Below are 20,346 nucleotides of genomic sequence, written 5' to 3' on the forward strand. Positions count from 1 at the left end.
CACGAACAGTTTAAGATCCTGGAGCTATCCAGGGAGAGCCAAACCGCCCTCAAGGGAGCATCCCAGGACCGCCCCCCCCCCCCCAGGCTCCCTAAGCGGGGACCAGGAGGGCAGTCTTCCCTCTGGAAGAGCATCCCACCCTGAGAAGAGGTGGTGACTAGGCTGATTTCAGGGGAGCTTCTGGCCTTGACTAGACTTGCATCCTATCCTGATGCTAGGAAAGAAAGCAGCCTACAACAATAGAAAGGGGTGTGTATGTGTGTGTAAGAGAGAAAGGAGAAAGAGTGTGAGAGGGAGAAAGGAGGAAAAAATACTGGGGGTATTATAAATACAATCTGGGGAAATATTTATTAATTAAAACTATTTTTCATAGTTTACAAAGAGGTTTGCTAACAAGGTTGAATTGACCTTAAAATCCTCGGGAGGCCCAAGGCTTCACATCTTTCCTTATAAAGTCTCAAGTGCTCTCTGGGGAGGGAGGCAGGGGCTGTGTGTAGGCAGTTTACAGGCACTAAACCTGGAGAGATGGTTCTGTCAATCCTGGGGCAGGTTTTGGAGATGCATGTGGTAGCAACTGGCTCCGTGGAGCAAATTATCCTGGATTCCTCGGTAAGCTTCACTCTCCCTCTTCCCCTCCCTCCTCACCAGCCCCTCCTCCTTTCCCATCTTCAGGGAAGGTTTTATCTCCGGGAGAATCTGTTCTTGAATGCCTTGATCGTCTTGGCCATCATCGGGGCGATTTCTATGAGAGAAGAAAGAGAATCAGGCCTGAGCACTGAAGGCTTCCCATCTCTAACCTCCCCAATTTGCCAGGAAGCACATTCATAATCCTGGCCAGGGGGATCTTAGATACTGCCCTCAGAATCTCATTGTTAAACCAAATATACATCAATTTGGAAGGGCCCTTTAGGACTTAGAACCTCAATGCTAAAAAATGGGTGTTCATAATCCAGACCACTCGGTTCAACACACAGGGAAGTCCCTGAGTGAGAAGAGCTGCCTCACTCACAGTCACCACCAGAGATCTAAATCTGGCATTTAGCCCCCGCTCAAAGCTTCTTCGAGCAGATTATGCTATTTTTCTTAAAAAAGAAAAGACCCCCTCCCCCCCCCCCCCCATCAAATCACCCTGGTTCTTTCATGACCAACGATTCTCTGAAATTCTGAGATCTTGACTCTGACTTAAGTCCCACCTTAGCCTGCTTTGTCACTTGGCTAATGAACCTTAGAACTGTCAGCCCAGCTCTAGCCTTTAACCACCCTCCTGTTCTCACCTTACCCAAACCCCAGCAACATGTGACGTGACTGTTTTATAAAAATCCATAACATTTCAGGAATATCTAACATTTAAAAATAGTAAACCACAATCACGTTAAATGCCCAAGTGCTCCCCCAGTAGCAATTGTCTTCATCCAGGGACCTCTGGGGTCCCTTCTAATTTCAACATTTTATGATTTTAAGATCCTTTGGAAGATACAAATAGAGAAAAGTCAGGGAGGATCCGTAGGAATCAAAACCCAAGGACCCAGACGTCTGGTCACCATGTGGTGGCAGGGCGTAAGCTCTGACTTGAGAGGCAACTCTACCACTCTCTACCTGTGCAGCTGACTATAGGCCTGTTTCTTCCCCTGTAAAATGAGGGAACAACAACATAGCCTCTAAGGTCTTTTCCAGCTCTAAATCCATGATCATATAACAAAATTATCTCATGGTTCATTGAGTTAACAGACATCAGAGTGCCCATCTAGGTCAAGGCACCAAGTGGAGAAGACTGAGCTGCCCTCTAGTGGCTGAAGTGAAGAGTCCTGAAACGATGTGGTTCCCAATGAGTCTGACACTGTAAGATTTAAAGCTGGGAGGGACGGGAGAGGTCATCTTCTCCAACTGATGAAAGAAAGGAGGTCCAGATCTTTAAATGACACATCTACCAAATGCTAAGTACCAAAAGCCCCACTCCTAAAGTGCCCAAAGTACATGGCAAAAGATGAAGGGTCACTCACTTTTTACAGGTGGTTTCCTAGGATCATAAGATACTGTGCTGCTGACTGCTGAGGCCGAGTGGGCGCTGCTAGTGCTCGGGCCATCGTACGGCTGTCCATCCTCGGCATTGTTGTAAGTGCTGCCACCCCCACTGCTACTGCTGCTGCTGCTGCAGGTGTAGTTGCTGTTGGAGGTGTATGGGGCAGGTTTGATCCTACAAAAGATCCCAAATGGAAATTAAAATAACTCTGAGGTACCACCTCACACCTATCAGATTGGCTAATATGCCAGAAGGAAAATAATAAATGTTGGAGAAGCTGTGGAAAAATTGAAACACTAATGCATTGTTGTGGGAGTTGTGAACTGATCCAACCATTCTGGAGAACAATTTGAAACTATGCCCAAAGGGCTATGGGACTGTCCATACCCTTTGATCCAGCAATACCACTACTAGGCCTGAATCCCAAAGAGATCATAAAAAACGGAAAAGGACCCACGTGTACAAAAATGTTCTTAGTAGCTCTCTTTGTGTTGGCAAAGAACTGGAAATCAGGGGGATGCATCAATTGGAGAATGGCTAAACAAGTTGTGGTATAAGAATGTAATGGAATAATATTGTGCTGTAAGAAATGATGAGCAGGCAGATTTCAGAAAAACCTGGAAAGACTTAAGTGGACTGATGCTGAGTGAAATGAGCAGAACCAGGAGAACACTGTACACAGTAACAGCAACATTGTGTGATGATCAACTGTGATAGACTTGGCTCTTCTCAGCAATGCAATAATCCATGACAATTCCAAAGGGCCCATGATGGAAAATGCTCTCCGCATCCAGAAAAAAGAACTGTGAAATCTGAATGCAGATTGAACCATATTGTTTCTACTTTTTTTGTTTTTATGAGGTGGATTCTCAATCCACAGATTATATCAGATTGCTTTCTGTCTTGGGAAGGGAGAAAAATGTGCAACTCAAAATCTTATAAAAACAAACATTGAAAACTATCTTTCATGTAACTGGAAAAAAATATTAAGATTGAAAAAAAAAGAGATGGTCCCAGCAGCTGAAGATCACAGAGCCAAGGGCTCCCAAGCAGTGCTCAGAGATGGCCCTCTGCCACCTAGCCCAAGTTCTATGTTCAGAACCCTGGCCATCAGCACACAAATCACCATTTACTTGGGATGGGGAAAGAATCTCTAACTATAGTTCCCAGCTCACTAGGCTCTGGTGAAGATCCTCTGGCCAGCCCCAAACAAATAGCACTTTGCCTTTCTGAAGCTACTTTTCCTCACTATTCCTGAGAGTGTCAGTAGAGAAACACTATCCTCATTTGGGAGACAAGGGGATAACCTGGGGAGTAAGGATGACCTGCTCTCTCCCTTATGTTAGCACCCACTGAGCAGTCAGCAGGACTTGAGCCCCTCTGCTCTGGCTGCTTGCTTAGTGTGCTTCCCTACACTGATCGTCTCCCCTCTAGAGCAAGGTGGAATTCAAAACTGAAAAGGATCTTACTTGATCTTTTCTGGAACAGCTGCACCCCCGGTACCAAATTTCTCTTGTCGTCTTCTGACATCACGAGGCGGCTTGGCCACAGAGTTGACAAAGGCCATCTTTGCTTGTCGGCCTAGAGGGGAGCAAAGGAGTGACTCCCGGGTTAGGGGACACACAGGCTCTCATTCTGGTATCACACATCTTGAGATGGAAGAGACTTTAGCTGTCCCTAAGCAAGAATGCCTTTGACAATTTCCAGTTTTTGTTACTTCCTTCACTTGGAGACTCCAAGTCAAAGGGGTCTCACTACCTTCCCCACACAGCCCCCGTAATATCTGGATGGCTCTCATTATTGGGGAGTTTTTCCTTATACTGAGCTGAATTCTGACTTCTCTCCAGCTTCCACACTTAGCCTAAGATCCAAAACATGTGAAGACACCAGCTTATTAATGAGTGACCAGCTCTGAAAACCTCCCTTTGCTTGGAGCTTTCACCATGTGGAAGGCATTAGACTCTCTGGATCAGCCCGACCTGGACCAAGGCTGTGCTGTTTTCCCCCAAAGCCAGATGACTGGCCACATCTCATGGCCCCTTTCCCTCCCCTCCCCTTACCTTTGGGTTTGTTGGCATGAGCTGATCGAATGTTCTCCGTCAAGAGGAGCAATCGCTGCTCCCGAGCATCTTGGAGCCGAAGATACATCTCCCGCCAGGACTCAAATTCCTCTGGCCTCTCCCTCTTAAAGTCTCGATGGCAGTGAATTTTCCACAGCTGATCAGTCTCTTCAGTTAATACCTGAAGCCAAAACACAATGACTTTTAGATCTTCTTTTCCCCCCAAGACAGATTGTTCCAAACAGTTCTTTGACCAGTGTGGCAGTATGTTTGTAGGTTTCCCCAGTAAGAACACTGCTCATATCTGCAGAGAGGGCATTATGACCCTAGCACAAAACCATGTGACACACAAGGATCTGTCATGGACCCTCACATATTGTGCACAGCACTCTGGTCTTCAAAAGAGATCTGACCATGTCACACTTGTGCTAAGGAAGCTTTGGTGGCTCCTTCTCATATCAAGGATAAACTGGCAACTCCTGTTTATCAATTTAAAGTCCTTCACAATCTGGTTCTGACCCATCAGTCAACCACGCGCATCCAATGCTCCAATCTACTGGCTGGCCCCTGCTCTCCTCCCCTGTGCATGACACACCCATCTCTTGCCTCCTCCCCTTCTCTGCCAGCTCTCAGTACTTTACTACCCAGCTTACAGATGGGCTCTTCTATCTCCTTAGCTGTGCATGTACTGTCTCCCTCCATTCCCCACCTTCTCCTCGCCCCAGAGAATGAGACTCCTGGAGGCCAGCCCCCTTCACGTAGTAGGTGCTTAATAAATGCCTGTTGAAGTTATTACATTCTATAATAGCATATTTTGATTCTCACAACTACTTAGGTGAAGCGATGCAAGGACTCTCTTCTTTGATCCCCAGCTGGTAAGGATTGAAACCCTTAGAATTCAGAGGGCACTTTACATCCCACACACTTCTCAGAAGAGACTGCACATCATAATTATCAGTGGTGGTTCCCCCAACCCCACAGGGGTCCCAGAAGGCAAGCCATTTAAACTGTTTGCTATTTTAACTCTGTTAGTTTGTTCAACTGTAAAATAGAGATAATAGCCCCTACCTCCCAAGGCTGTTGTGAGGATCAATGAGATAACTACGAAGTTTAGCACAGGACCTGGCACACAATAGGTACTTAATAAATGTTTATTTCCTTCCCACCTCCCTCCTTCCCCTTTGACTTAAATGCCATAAAGACAGAACTGCCCTGTCCAATTTTTCTGTTTATCCCAGGACCTTGCACAATGCTCTATACATAGGGAAAATGTAATAACTGCTTGCTGAATGCAAATTAAGTCCTTAATTTGCAGGAAAGAAACCAGAAGCCCAAAGAAGTTCAATGACTGGCCCAAAGTCACACAAAAAGTGTGGAGCAAAGCCAGGACCCAAGTCCAGGTGTTCTTTCCACTCCACCTTTTGTCTGTTTTCTAAACTGCTCTCAGCACAAAGAACACAACCCAGCCCCTGCCCATGGGACCTTACAAATAATCACTACAAGGCTCAAGGCTCCAAAAGCCTCAGGAGTTCTGCTTCTGCTAATTCATCAAGACAACTGCAAAGAGGCAGAGACGAGGGACGAGAAGAACTTCACCAAAACCTCAGTGTTAGACAGACGCTCTATTCTGACTTGGCAGGAAACTTTTTTAAAAGACACTTTACTCATCCTCTTTTATATGCAACAGTTAATACAAAACCAAAAACAACTACGTCCCCAAATGATTCTAAGTGAAACCTGCATGGTGGCAGCATAATTTGGACAGGCCTGGCTGTAAGCTCGATTACTGTCTCCAATAAGCACCATGTACTTGGATGTCAAGTTCAACTGCTACTTCCCTGCGCCCCAGGGGTTCTGGTGGCAGAATTCTCCCTTGACCTTTGTGACGAGGCAAGCCCAAGGGTGCCAGGAGAGCTGGTAGTTAGCATGTTTTTCCTCCCTCTGAATCCCACCTAGATTCTGACCCCAGAGGCTTACTGAAAATGACAGGAGCAGGTGTTGAACACATGCTCACTTGAAGCCCCTGAGCCAAGCCGGGGATCAGAGAAAATAGCAAGTGCCTGCTGAACCCTTCCATGTGCTAAAGAAATAGCATATATATGAAGACAAGGCTGTTATTCAGGGGTGCAAAGCACGAAGGTGTGCCACTTCCCCCCACACACACACATCTAAAGAAGACACTCACGTGGTTGCACTCCTCGATTCTATAGAGTTGCTCAGGAGTACATCTTTCCAAAACTGGCTCAAGTACAGAATAGGGAACACCCCCAACTTCATAGATTGCTGCAAAAGGGAAAAAAAAAAACCCACGACAAAGCAGGAATGAGGTGAACTGGAGACTCATTCATTAATATGTGTCATACACAAAGTACCATGCTGGAGGCTGGGAGAAATGGTAACCATAAATCAGATCGTCCATCCCTGCCTTCAATAGGGAGATAGACATTTACATGTAACTATCATACAATAAGACTATAAAGTGAGCAAGGAAACCAAATGAATAAGAAATCACTTCCAACTTGGGAACTGGGGGCAGAGGGGGAGAGAAGAGAAGAGCATTCCAAATGGAATGAACAGAGTGGAGAAAGCATGTTGCTCAGAGCTGGCTCCATGACAGACAATACCAATGGCTGAATCAAGCTACTCACAGTCTATGTTATTATTGAGGACTCTGATGCACTGCTGGTGCAAGGACATCATCTTGGGGAGGTAGGCACACTTGGAACCTGAATAGACTTGCATCTTTGAATTCATCCTCCGGCCAGTAAATCCAGCTTCCTCTTCTTCATGGGGTGAGGAGACTGCTAGAGAAAAGAGAACATATAACTCACTTTCTCTCAAAGGGTGCCCTGTGAAACCCTTCACTGAGCTGCAGAATTTGAAAGAGGAGCCATCTTTGTTCAGAGCAGCCCTAGTCAAGCATGAAGGACGAGTGTAGTCGTCATAATAGAAAAGCAGCCCCCAGCAGCCCAGGGTGTGCATCCAATGGCCTCCTGCTCTTCTGAGGAGCAGCAGGATCTCAGAGCAAACAAGACTAATTAGTCTGCTATTCATTTCTATCTCAGTACTGAATTAATCCTGGATCCTACCACCAGATACTCAAGTCAACAAGTCTCCCCACCACGCCATGCCCCCACACATCCAAAACAAGTCACACCTGCCAAACAGAACTGCTAAGTGAAAATACCAATGTTTACTCTCTTAGAGAAATCTCCCCACACCCAGCACACTGAAGGACCTTTGGAAAGGAGATGGGAGAGCTGGCAGGCCAAGACCCTTTAGATGAAAGCACTAATAACTGACAGCAAAGTGAGAAGGCTCTTCATGTATGGTGGAGAAAAGGAAGGTCAAAGAGAACAGACAGACAGAAGTATGTCCTCGAGTCTTAGGAGGGCTGTCATGTGGTGAGGGATTGGGGAGGCTTGTTCTTCGGGGCTCCATTAGACATAACTGGGAGCGCTAAAAAGAGGCTGGATGTCAAGGAGAAGAACACCCCTCACAAAACTGGACTGGGCCACCTCAGGTGGTTTCTTCCTCCCTGGAGGTCTTGTGTCTGCTGTTGCGGGTATTTTTTTCATGTAGAGGCTAGACTAGATAAATGCTATGATCCCTGCCAAAACTCAAATTCTAAAGCGATTCTGGGAGCTACTGGAAGAGAAAATGAAGCAGCCAAGAAGTCACTTTCAGCTTTTCAGAACCTCATCTAATGCTTCTGCAACAGCTGCTTTTGGAAAACTGCAAGTCAGAAATGGTGCCCACTGTCATCCCTGTCCTCCTCCATATTGAAGCAATGCCCCCATCCCCACAGAGGGAACCTACCTTTCCTCTTTGGCTGAAAGGAGGGAATCATTTCAAGAGAAGGAAGTGGACGATAATTGGCCTGAATGGTAGGCAAGGGGATGTCCGGTAATGTTGGGATCACATCAGTGGAGACCTGCAGAATGAGAATGTCGGTCATTTCAGTCAAAAGCATGTCCCACTGCACCACCCACCTCATTTCTATCACAACCAGCTTTCTTTTCTTTCTCAACCAGCTTTCTTTTCTTTCTTTTTTTTTGGGGGGGGGTGAGGCAATTGGGGTTAAGTGACTTTCCCAGGGTCACACAGCTAGTAAGTGTCAAGGGTCTGAGGCCAAATTTGAACTCAAGTCCTCCTGAATCTAGGGCCGGTACCTCTATCCACTGTGCCACCTAGCTGCCCCACCAGCTTTCTTTTCTAAGGCCAAACCGTAACACTCACTGGCAGGGGACTTCCTTCTTTACTAAGCAAATAAATGGTTAATGAAGCACAAGCCAAAGGCCTTCAATAAATTCCCTCCTTCCAGCCCTGCAGCAGGAGAATCACTATCAGAAGCTTAGGAAAACAAGTGACTCCTGAATAAAATCCAGCTGGGCAGTGGGAAAAGGCCCAGAGATGATGAGTAGGGGCCCAGGCCCCAAATGACACTGAGAAATAGGAAGACCGTTCCAAGGCTACTCTCGGGGATTCTTGCAGAATTTCACAGAATCTCCAGGACCTTACAAAAAAGAGCAGCACATCTTTCAGGGGCAGGAAGCTCTGCTAACAAGCAGAGGTCACCCCCCACTTCTTACCCTCTTTAGTTTGGTGGAGCTGGCTCCAGAATGCTGCTTTTCTGCCTTGCTCTCACTCATCTTGGGGAGTTTCTGAACGGCATTATTAGAGTTTTTATGACCCACTTTGGAACCGTTCTGTTTACTGTGACTTTTCTCTGCACGAGTGCCAGTTGTAGTTTTAAGCCCCTTCTTTTTTTTCTTCTGGGGCTGGTCATAGCTGAGGTATGATTCGAAAGACATGGTGGGCTGCTCAAAGTCATCATCCACATCTGTCTCCCCAGACCCTGGAAGGCGACTTGATGGGCTTTTGTCCGAGTTAGAGGATTTCGATTTCCCTTCTGGCGCCTTCAAGCTGTTAGGCCCCCCTTTCTCTCTTGGCTTGGGAGAAAACCCTCCCTCCCATTTTCCATCATCAAAGCTGTCCACACGAAGCTTGGGCTTTTCCAGTTTGGATCTCTGTGCATCCTTGTGCTTTGTTTTTTTCACATGGTTGACAGAAGCTACCTCCGAGGGAGGTAAACACTTCTTCTTGCTACTGCCGCCCTCTTTGTCCTTCTCTCTCTTGGAAGCACTAGACGATGTCTGCTTATCCTTGGTACTGGTTCCTGAGGGAGACCTTCGGCCCTCCTCTCGAGAAGCAGTCTTAGATACTTTTTCTCGACTCAAACTGAAGGTCTTCTCCTCTTTTGTATCCAATCGATGCTTTTCCTTCTGTGAAGTCTTGTGCTCTTTGCTCCGACTCACAAAGACTCTATCCTGGGGTTCGCCCAAGCGTCTCTCTTGGCTATTTACCCCTCGGTCCTGAAAGACATGACTATGGCTTTTGCCGACTTTCCGATGTGACACAGACTGCTCTTCCTCTTCTTCTTGGGGTTGATCATAGTCCATGGATAACTGCTGAGGGCTTGTGGAAGGCTGAGGTGAGTGAACATGACTACTGTCTGATAACTCATGATCTGAGGCATACAATGGGGAGGTTTTATTCCATCGCTTTCTCTCTTCTCTTGTCTCACCACTGTGTGAGGCCTTGGGCATTCTCTCAAACTCTGAGAGCTTTCGGTGCTTTTTCTCCCGGCAGTCAGGACTGTGTGGTTGGCTACAAGAGCCCTTCCAGCTTTCCCGATAGTCCCCCTCCATTTCCTCCTCCTTGGGAAAAACATCTCGGGGACGTTTTCTAGAGCTACTTCTCTCAAGCTCTTGCTCCTCGGGTTCAATATTCCTAAACAAAACAGAGGAAAAAATCATTTCATTAACATTCATCATCAAGCACCTCCTGTGTAGAGAACAGGACAAACTGCAGGGGGTGACACAAAGTCCAAAAAGGCTCTAAGTGATATAACCATATCTATCTGGAACAAAAGATCCTATTGCTAGTATAAAGGATGGATTAGAGAAGGGAGCACCTGAGGAAAATATGAGACAAAAGAAATGACTACACACAGCTAGGACTGACATAAGACAGGGACAGGTGTGATGGGTAAGACTGAAAGACAATAGAGAGAACTCAAATTGCTTCTGTCCTTTGGGAGTCTACGTAAGTACCCAATCCTCCATGTACATGTTATTCTCTAGTCAAGTTAACTGTTGACATTTCAGCTCAAATTCATCTGCCTACCCTAAATCACACCCACCCCACAAATCTCAAACCAGGCCAATTACCAACAGGCTTTCTATTCCTAATACCACTGCCTCTCTTCTCAGACTGGGAAACAGGTCTACTGAATCCATTCCTGGGAAAGAAGATAGAAAAGGGCTTCCAAGTCCTGGAATCAGGACAGTTGCCATTCTTCTCAGATCTGACTGCTTGAACCACTGTGGGATTCACATCAGGGCTGGGAACAAGGGAGCAAAGAGGAAGGAAAAAGCGAAGATGGAAAAGAGACAGAGTCAGAGGACGTGGGTTGAGTCCTGGCTTGAGCACCTGTTACCCCTATGGTGTAGGCAAAAGTCACTGGGACCTCTTGCTCTCAGTTTTCTCCTCTGTAAATATAAGGGGCTTGACTAGGGCCAATTCAAACCAACAGCTTCCTTTCAGTTGTAAATCCATGACCAATGAGCCTTTCTGCAGTCACTCTTGGGCACCAGAATTGGCCATGAAGCAGTTTGGGTAAAGAACACCTTACCTTTCAACCTCCTGAGCAACGGGTACTAACTTCTTCCATCGGGCCACTAAGTCCTTAGCAAAGCCTCCTACTTGCTCATGCTTCCGAAGGCCATTCACTGTTTTCCCGACACCTGTTTCCTGTAAAATAGATGGAGAAACCAGCAAAGGGGGTTAAAAGCCTAATCTATACTGGATTCGAAGACCTCAGATTCTCTTGAGGTAAAAACCCACCACCATCTGTTGACCAAAAACTTCTACCTATCAAAAACTCATCCTACAAATTTCTTTAATATTTAGTTAATTTCTTAACCTAAAATCTCTGATCATACATAGTAGCAAGCCTCTATTCCATGGTGAAGAATAACGTTTAACTCAGTGCTAGAAAAGCTTTTAAAAGCAAAAAGATCATAGTGAACTTGATAGGAAAGGTGTCACTGACCTTATCTACTAGAAAGACTAGTGTTCCAAGTTCCAGGTCTGCCATTTATTATCATATTACTGCTCTCCCCCAGCAGTCTCTAGTGAGTGTATCACGTAATATTATGCATTATCTATGTATCATATTCCCCCCACTAAACTGTAATTCCCAGGAAAGGAAGAACTAACTCTCCTAGCACCCTGAAAAGTTCTCAAGTATACAATGGGCAGTAATAAACGTTTGTTGAATGAATGCCAAATCAAAGTGTAAATCTGGGAAAGTTCTTTCATTTCTCTGAATTTCTTTCCTCTTCTATGGTACATGAAAGGCCAATGCAGTAAGTACTGGGTATATAAAAGTGGAAGACTCAGTCTCTTATTTCAAATTTACCATCAGTATCTACCAACACTCTTGTCAGCTAGGTTCTTCTATTATTTTTTTAAAAATAAAAGTATTTTATTATTTTCCAGTTACATGTAAGGATAGTTTTCAGCATTTGTTTTCGTAGGATTTTTAGTTCTATTATTTTTAAATGCAGATTTAAGGCTCTCTTACCGCAAGAATGTCCACTGTGATGGGTAAATCTGAGAGTCTCTTCAGATGTTTTAGTAGCTACAGAAACAAAGAAAAATTTACAGTTACAATTTTAATCTCATTCACTGGGACAGATGAAAACCTCCTTTCCTGAAACAATGCCACAGAATACAATTGAAAGAACCATCAACTCTCCTGACATTTAGTATTTTGCCCTAGACTTGGTAAAAGAACAAGACGGCATCAATTACAGAAAAAATGCCACATAGGCCTGGCAGCAGAGGAAAAAAGGAAGAGGAGGAACTCTGAGAAAAATGGCATTGTGCCTCCAGGAAGCAGTCACTCACTAAAGGCTATTTTTTCAAAATAAGTAGGTAGGCACAGGGAAAGAGTAGTTTCCTGCTGAAATTTCATCTGCCATTATCCAAATTTTTCTGTTAATAATGGATATATAAAGTGACTGAGTAGTGGGCAGAACCAAATTAAGTTCTCTTTTTTTTTTTCCTCATGGAGCCCCTGGGAAGGCAGTGCTTTGTAAACTATTACCCTATACACATTTAAGTTACTATTATTATTTATCTCAGTAGTCACCATAACTGGGATTCAATTCATTGAGATACTTTGTTGAACAATTAATTCCAACTATATGACTAATGTTCCCTAATTCTTAGCCTATTCAAATGCCTCCAGCTCTTATTTAATTTTCCCTTCCTGCATGCTAGTCGCTGTTTTGGCTAGGTGGCGCAGTGGATAGAGCGCCAGCCCTGGAGTCAGGAGTACCTGAGTTCAAATCCGGCCTCAGACATTTAACACTTACTAGTTGTGTGACCCTGGGCAAGTCACTTAACCCCAATTGCCTCACTAAAAAAAAAGAAAGTCTCCTATTCTAGCACCCATAGCATGACGACTGGTATATAGTGAATGCCGAGCAGGGTGGTAGAGGGAGAAGTCAGAGGGTTTGGGTTAGAGTCACAATGCTGCTACCTTTACTGAGCAGATCATTCCCCTCTGTCTGGACCTGGGGTCCTCCTCCTCTGTAAAAGGAAGGGGTTGAATGACATGATTTGAAGATCCCCTCCCATTCTGAATCTTTGATCCTATGGGATAACCCATCTGTCTGCCTTCACACTCCCACCCCAGACTTCTACCCTTAACTAATACAGCAACAGAACATCAATATCGTGATGACAGAGAATGAGGTTCTCTAACACACAGTTCTATTTGGAATCGGAAGATAACCTTAGAATTCTGCTCACCTCCCTGCCTCATTCTCTAGATGAGAAAGCTGAAGCCCAGAGAAGCCAGATTGCCTTTTGCCTTTGGTCTGAAGGCTACTTACTAATCGGCAGAACCAGAGGCAGAATCCAAGTCAAACCCAGGTCCCTCAGCCTCTAAACCTGCTGCACCACTGTATTCAGAATGGTGTATTTACAGAGGGCTGGACCCCTCCTTTAGCTCTCTATCCTAGGCCACTGCCTTCCTTGCCTACTATTGTTCCAAGTCTAACAAAAAGAACAAAAAGTACAAAAAGTAACCGAGAAAGATTTGTGAACAACATTTTAACATTTCAATACAGAAAATAAGATGTGCTGATTTTCAATATGCCTCCTTCTAGTCACCACTAAGTCTGACAAAAAGCTTTTAATTTCAGTACTTGGGACACTTTCTGGGCATCCTACCTTAGCTTTAAAACCCTGAACGAGTCACCTTCCTTCTCTGTAAAAGGAGAAACTTTGGACTAAATTATCTCAAAGGTGTCTCAGAACCCCAAATCCTATGATTGTTGCACTTTCCTTTGAAATATGGCAGTGAAGGGGGCAGTCAGGTGGCGCTGTGGATAGAACACCGGCCCTGGAGTCAGGAGGACCTGAGTTCAAATTCGGCCTCAGATTCTTGACATTTACTAGCTGTGTGACCCTGGGCAAGTCACTTAACCCCAATTGCCCCGGAAAAACAAAACAAAACAAACAAGAAAAAGAAAAAAGAAAAAAATGATCTGATCCTACCCAAATGCTAGCTACATACTAAAAAATCCCCAGGAAACAGATATATGACAAATTACCACCCCAACATAAAGATATTAACCATGCAAATAAACCACCACACATTAAGTTAACAAATGGAAGGAAATGGAGCAAGATTCTCTGGCCTCTTAACATATTGTAAATGCCATTGAAACAACCTACATTATCGCAACACATGATAGTTCAGAGCTTCTATGGCTAATGAACAAAATTTCCTGGGCCCCCAGAAATGCTAACAAGACTGATATCCAGTGCTTAGGGGTATGTCTCCTGTCTTCTTTTAGAAACCCACTACCAAATAATGAAGGATTGGGGTACTTTTGACAAAACCCTTATGGGCCAGTTGAAATGTGAGTTTTGTCAGTTTCAAGTCCACTTTGTCCAACAATGGAGAAAAAGGGCCTGTTTCCCATAGTCCCTTTCTTTTCAGTGAGAGATATGTGTGGAGATAGACTAGAGAAAGGCTTACTAGCTATACTTTTCTGTCAGAGAGTGGGTCACAGTAGATGGTGCAAATGAACAAGCATGTTCACCTACAAAAATGAGTAGACTAAAAAACTGGTTAATCCAGAATTCTGTCAGCTGGGAATTTCTCAACTGGCACATCAACATGGTTATGGGACAATAATAACAGATGTTTGCAACAGTGACCCTGAGATACTATCAGATACTTGCTTTTTGAATCATATTCAATACAATTCAGCACGAGTTTAATTCTTTGAAAACTGACACCCATGGTAAGTATTGTGTTAACTTTCTAATCAAAATAGATGAATCAGATCATCCTATTTCCTGGACATACTAGGTAACAGTTTACTGTACTATCAGCTTTAGTGTATAGCCTGAGAAACTATGACAAGGGCCTGGAAAACAAAGACAAGATATCTAAAAAAAGTGAGAAATTGTCAAGATATGTCTCTCATATCACAATATGAAGTATAAACAAAAGAGCAGGCAAAATTGAAATGCCAACCAAGGAGTATGTAAGCATTTACATCACAGAAAATTCTAGGCTTTGGTAATTACCACCCTTCTAAGGTTAAAGCAGCACACACATTTTCCTTAAGTATGAGTATGATCAGTATCATTTTAAAGGCAAGTCTTTGCAAACAAATGCTAAAATTGAGGTTAGGGGTAAGCAACATCCTGATGGAAAAAACATTGAGGAGACAGTTAATCATGGGGCACAAATTTTCTCCTAATTTTCCAAAATCAGTTTCCATTTTCTAAGAGAAATATGACTTGTCAAAGTACTAATGACCTGCCAAATATCAGTCTCTTAGAAAATCATCTCCAAGGAGGGCAGCTAGGTGGGGCAGTGGATAAAGCACTGGCCTTGGATTCAGGAGGAACTGAGTTCAAATCTGACCTTGGACACTTGACACTCACTGTGTGACCCTGGGCAAATCACTTAACCCTCATTGCCCCGAAAAAAAACCCAAACCAAAACAAACAAAAAAATCATCTCCAGACAAAACAAGACCAACATTTATCTGATGACTATATACCAAGTCTAATATACTATTACAATTAAATGAAAAAAAGTGGGAATTACAAACTGCCAACATTTTATGCTAAAAATCTGAGGCTATAAATATGGAACATAAACTATGGATCTGTGTCTTGGTTTTGAAACCTATTTTCAGCAGCCAGTAAAATACTGCTACTTAGGGGCAGCTAGGTGGCGCAGTGAATAAAACACCGGCCCTGAATTCAGGAGTACCTGAGTTCAAATCGAGCCTCAGACACTTGATACTTACTAGCTGTGTGATCCTGGGCAAGTCACTTAACCCCTATTGCCCTGCCCCCCCACAAAAAAAACCCCCTGCTACTTAGCCACCTTAAACATTTTATTACTACTTGGGGGAGCACCTTTGTAATTAACAAAATGTCTTTATTTCACTTCAGTGTTTCAAAGATTCACAATTTCATCAGTGTAGATGCACAATTGATGTAAACGGAAAGAGCTCCATGCTTTAGTAGCCATTTTCCTAAATTGCTGTGGCCTAATAACAACAACCTTTTTATAGTGCTTACCATATGCCAGGCCCTGTGCTAAGGGCTTTACAATTATTATCTCATTTGATCCTCACAATAATCCTGGGAGGTAGGTGCTAGTATCCTCATTTTATAGTTGAGGAAACTGAGGTACACAGAGGTTAAGTGATTTGCCCAGGGTCACACAGCTCCAGGCCTGGGACTCTATACACTGTGCCACCTAGCTGACTCAATGTAACTTTGAGAAGAGTGAGGAATCTGTTAATCCAGGTTCACTCTTTTCCACAAAAATCAAAGTCTGTGTCCAGTGTTAGCTGATACAAAGAGACAGAGATACATCAGATTTACTTCTTGTTTAGTAAGCCCTTGTTACAATATGTGCTGATCTGCTGATGTCACAATTTTCTGTTTCTTTTTTGGTCTTTGTTGTCTCTCTCCCTGCCACTGCCCCTCCCCATACCCCCCCCCAGGGCCTATGTGTCTAACACATAGTAGGTGCTTAATAAATGATTGCTGAATGAATGATGGATAGATTTGTGCAACAAGGTATGATTACAATAAAGACTTTTCTTGAAGACTTTAAAGCTAGGTACATACAGTAGACTTGAATTTGAATCCTGACTGTCCTATTCAGTACTTACTATGTGACCTTACGGAAATTATTTTTCCTCTCTGGGCCTCAATTATTTCACCTGGGAAATCTCTAAGATCATTCCTTTTGGTTCTAAAATCCATTATCCTTAGAATGCTAATGAGTTAAGGAGTTTTCTTTTCCTCACCATAGAGTTGTTTCCAAAGACAAAATGGGAGGAAAAGGTGGGTCTGACTTAGTAGGACACACTTGGTGGTCCTATGCCCACCCAGGCAGTTCATCAATGAAGTAGAGGTGTTTGTGGGGCTAGGAAGTAAAGATGAAACTTACCTACACATACACTGTTGATGGGATGCCTACCTCCCAACCAAGCTAGTTAAGTCAGAAAGGGGAACTCCATTAAGAGTGTTTAATGTGCCAACCAGAATTCATCCATCCCCACAAAAATCACTATTACAAATATGAAAATATGCATGAAGTGCAGTCCTAACAGATACATAGATATCTCAGGTCTTCTGTGATAAGCACATATTATATAAAGACAAATTTTTTGCCCAGTAGAAATAAGTATACAAAGGGACTGAATCAGTATTTATTAAATGTACTATTACTGAAAGCAACATTTAAAACAAAAATTTTAAGTGTACCTAGCTGGTAGATAGTTCAACATAAAGAATAAGGTTGTCATATTTCATAGGAACTAAAAGCTAAAAGTTCATTTTTTTTAAAAAGGACAGGATTAGAACTCAGGTCCTTAGACTTCAATTTCAGTTTCTTTCTACTACATTATACTGCCAAATAAGATGGCTTCCTCGAGAATTGCTTTGAATTGAGTTCTGAATGAGCAGAGTTAATTAGTCTAGTAGACAGACTACAGAGGCTATTTCAAGAAGGCACAGATGCATAAAACCTGGTTTGTGACAAATGAAAAGCAGGCTCACACAGGTCTGAGGCACCCCAGGGTAATGTGAATTTCACTAGATCCTAAAGAAAAAGGAACTGCTAAGCCAAGAGGAACACAAACTTTTTCTAGCTAGGATTCCAAAGAACATCTAAGCACTAGCTTACTTTGGGATCATTAAGTTGGAAATGTGTTTATATTAAGACATTTCCATGTACATCTTCCTCTACAGAGATTGTGCTACTCGAGTGGTGCCATTCGGGAAATCTTTGGAGGGGGGCGAAGAGCAGTGTAAAAGTTCAAACTTACATAATCAAATGGCTTTCTCTCAAACTGGCTATTTTAAATAGAATGTAAGCAATCAAAAATAGGACCTTTCGGATGAAATTGGCAGTAAGGAAGTGCAAACTGGTATTAAACACTAAAAAAGGAGGTTTCTATATCGCTATGGGTCCTGGGTTTCTGCACTTATAAAATGAGAAGTCCTTCCCAGGTAGCTGTAATAGATATATATGTATTTTTAATGTTTCCAACTGCACATTAGGATTTTTTAAAAGTGACATGGATGGTAAAAAGAAAAGGGTCAGTGCTCTCTATTATTAAGTGAGGAGGCCATAAAAAAAAAGTCTCCAGTCACTCAAGGCCACACACGGAAGCTACACCACAGTCGGGTTTGGGAATCCCAGACAAACTACTCAGCAATCAAAGGGGAAAGAAAGCAAAGTGATGAAGCAAGGGAAGAGCAATGGAGCTCGGCACGATCTCGAGGGCACCGGAGGTGAAAGGGGCAGCAAACAGGTTCCTTGTCCACGAACTTCTCCCCAGCCAGCCCGTGCCCCGGAGCCGCGGCCACAGAAATGGGGAGCAGCCGCCTCGGGCGGGCGCAGCTCCTTCGGGGGCCGGCAGCTGCAGGGCTGCCTACGTGCTGGGCCTGCACCGACTCCGCTGCCGGGACGCCCTTTCTAGGAACCCAGCGAACCCTACCCGGAGGCCGGGAACCCCCACCCCGGCGCCCGGAGTTCAGGATCCCGGCGCGCCGGGCAGGGCCTGGCCGGGAGCCGGACCCACGGACACCCGCCCCGCCCCCCTCACCCAGAACAAACTTTCGGATCCCAAAGCCCGGAGTTGCTGGAGGGGGAAGGGAGGGGAGGGGAACCCGGGGCTGCGCTCGTGGAGTGGGCGCGGGTTCGAGTGACTGACAATCTTATTAGTGGGGAGCTGTCGGGGAGCGGCGAGAGGGAGGCCGAGCCTCCCCAACTCCTGGGCCGAGCCCGGCCAAGCCCACGCCACCACCCGCCCGCCCGCAACCTCCCCGGTTGGCCGGACCAGGCCGGTGCCCGAGTGACCGTTAAGCGGCTCGCGGCGAGCCGCACCCCCCCCTCCCCCGGCTCCCCGCCTCCAACGCCCCCCGCGGGGCCTCGAGCCCCCGACTCCGCCCCACCCCGCCCCGCCGGCACCGCCCCTCGCCCTGCCCCTGCCCCTGCCCCGACCCCAACCCCGGCCACGGCCCCAACCCGGACCCGGACCCGGACCCGGCCCGAGATTTACCTTCTTTGGCTCAGGGTTCCCGGCCAGTCTTGACTGCAGCCTTTCCACCACTTCCAGGACCGACTCCGCCGCCATGGTGGTCACTGGCACGGCCTCCTCGCCGGGACTGGGCTCGCGGCGCCTCCACGGCCAGGGGAAGGGGGAGAGGGTAAGGGAGAGGGTAGAGTACCTCCCGCGCCGCCTCCACAGCACTGGCGGAAGCGGAACTGGCGCTTTCAAGGCTGCGAGGGAAGGGTGAGTGAGCCTAGGGATGGCTCCGCCCCCGACGTGCTCTGGCCCCGCCCCCGACGGCCAAGCGAGGTGTGAGCTCGCCCAGAGCAGGTGCGCTCCTCCCTCCGCGCGTGCGCAGCGGCCCGGAGCCGTAGGGCACATGGCTTGCGGCTGCCTCTGCTCGAGGCTTCTCCGCGGAGCCCGGAGCAGCCTTCCTCCCTCCAGTGAGGACCACAGGGTGTCCAAGGGCCCTCTCGGCTCCGGCCTGAGCTTGGGCCTTCTCCAGGGGCTGGCTCTGTTATCCCAACAATCAGAGGCAGCCCTCCTACTTTCAAGCATGCCCCGCTCTCTCCCATCGTTAGAAAACAAACCAACAGCCCTTCATTGACCCTCTCCGTAAAATCACAGATTTGGAAAATAAAAGATCTCATCCCATCATTTTAGAAATGAAGAAACGGAGCATGAGGGTCACACGGGGAGCAACGGGAAGGGCTGGGGTGAAACCCAGGTCTTGTGGCAGTGCCCAGCTGCTTTCCCCTCCTCCTTCTGACACCCAGAAGGGGCTGGGGGGAGGGGACAGGGACGACTACAAAGCAAAAATTGTCTATGCTTGTTGTCTGTTTCCTCATTTACCCCTTGCCCCCAACTGCTAGGCCTTCTTTTCTCTCCCTACAACCTCTCTTGGTGATCTCACAAGATCTCAGATTCCCAAATCTTCCATTCCCTCACCTCTCTCCTAGGCTACAGTTTCACACCCCTAACTGCCTGCTGAATATCTCCACCTGTATGTCCTTTAAATCCCTTAGCTCACTTCAAAGGGGTTTAAGGGCCACCTTCTATAGGTCATTCTTGGGTACCATCTCGCTACTAGTTAGTATTCTTCACTTCCACCTCCACCGTTATTTCTGTATTTATTTCTAGTTGTTTTGAATGTATGTAATCCAAGCATGTATCCCCCTCTCCAGGAGGATATAAGCTTCCTGAAGAGAGGGATTGTTTTTTTCTCTTTGCATTCCAGTACCTATTCCATAAGTAGGTATTTCATAAATGCTTGTTAAAGAGAATATCATTTCCTTTTTCTTTTTTTGAATATCATTTCTAATGTATAAACTCCGTGAGTTTACGCATGTCTTACAGACCTTGTATCTCCTTCACTTACTATACTAGCACAGTGCTTTGCACAAAGTTTAATGTTTGTTGAACTCAATTGCAGTCTCCTCTGTGAATGGGCTCTTTGGGGACCATTGGATGATGACCACAAAGCAATGGACTCCACTTTGGAGAAGATTTTGACTTCTCTAGGGGTGAGGCTTGGAGAAGTAGGTCATTTTTGCCTCTCTCCTACAGCTACTGCCAATCAGAG

The 20,346-nt window shown here is 45.4% G+C and overlaps 1 protein-coding gene across 2 annotated transcripts; it reads right to left on the reverse strand.

The window, feature by feature from the left end:
- Window positions 1-322: 322 nt before the first annotated feature.
- Window positions 323-19,000, reverse strand: ELOA (elongin A). 2 transcript variants are annotated; one of them, XM_043998142.1, is made up of 11 exons: window positions 18,774-19,000; window positions 11,732-11,788; window positions 10,778-10,896; window positions 8,673-9,873; window positions 7,900-8,014; window positions 6,729-6,884; window positions 6,266-6,363; window positions 4,081-4,261; window positions 3,490-3,601; window positions 2,001-2,194; window positions 323-742 (listed from the first exon to the last, which is right to left on the reverse strand). In XM_043998142.1, the coding sequence occupies exons 1-11, from the start codon at window positions 18,846-18,848 to the stop codon at window positions 681-683; spliced, it is 2,370 nt and encodes a 789-aa protein (XP_043854077.1). In that variant the 5' UTR covers window positions 18,849-19,000; the 3' UTR covers window positions 323-680. The 2 variants fall into 2 exon arrangements, with proteins under 2 accessions (XP_043854077.1, XP_043854076.1); XM_043998141.1 differs by having other exon boundaries at window positions 6,729-6,881; window positions 18,774-18,978.
- Window positions 19,001-20,346: the final 1,346 nt, after the last annotated feature.

The sequence above is a fragment of the Dromiciops gliroides genome, chromosome 3, assembly GCF_019393635.1.
Source record: "Dromiciops gliroides isolate mDroGli1 chromosome 3, mDroGli1.pri, whole genome shotgun sequence".
Lineage (NCBI taxonomy): Eukaryota > Metazoa > Chordata > Mammalia > Microbiotheria > Microbiotheriidae > Dromiciops > Dromiciops gliroides.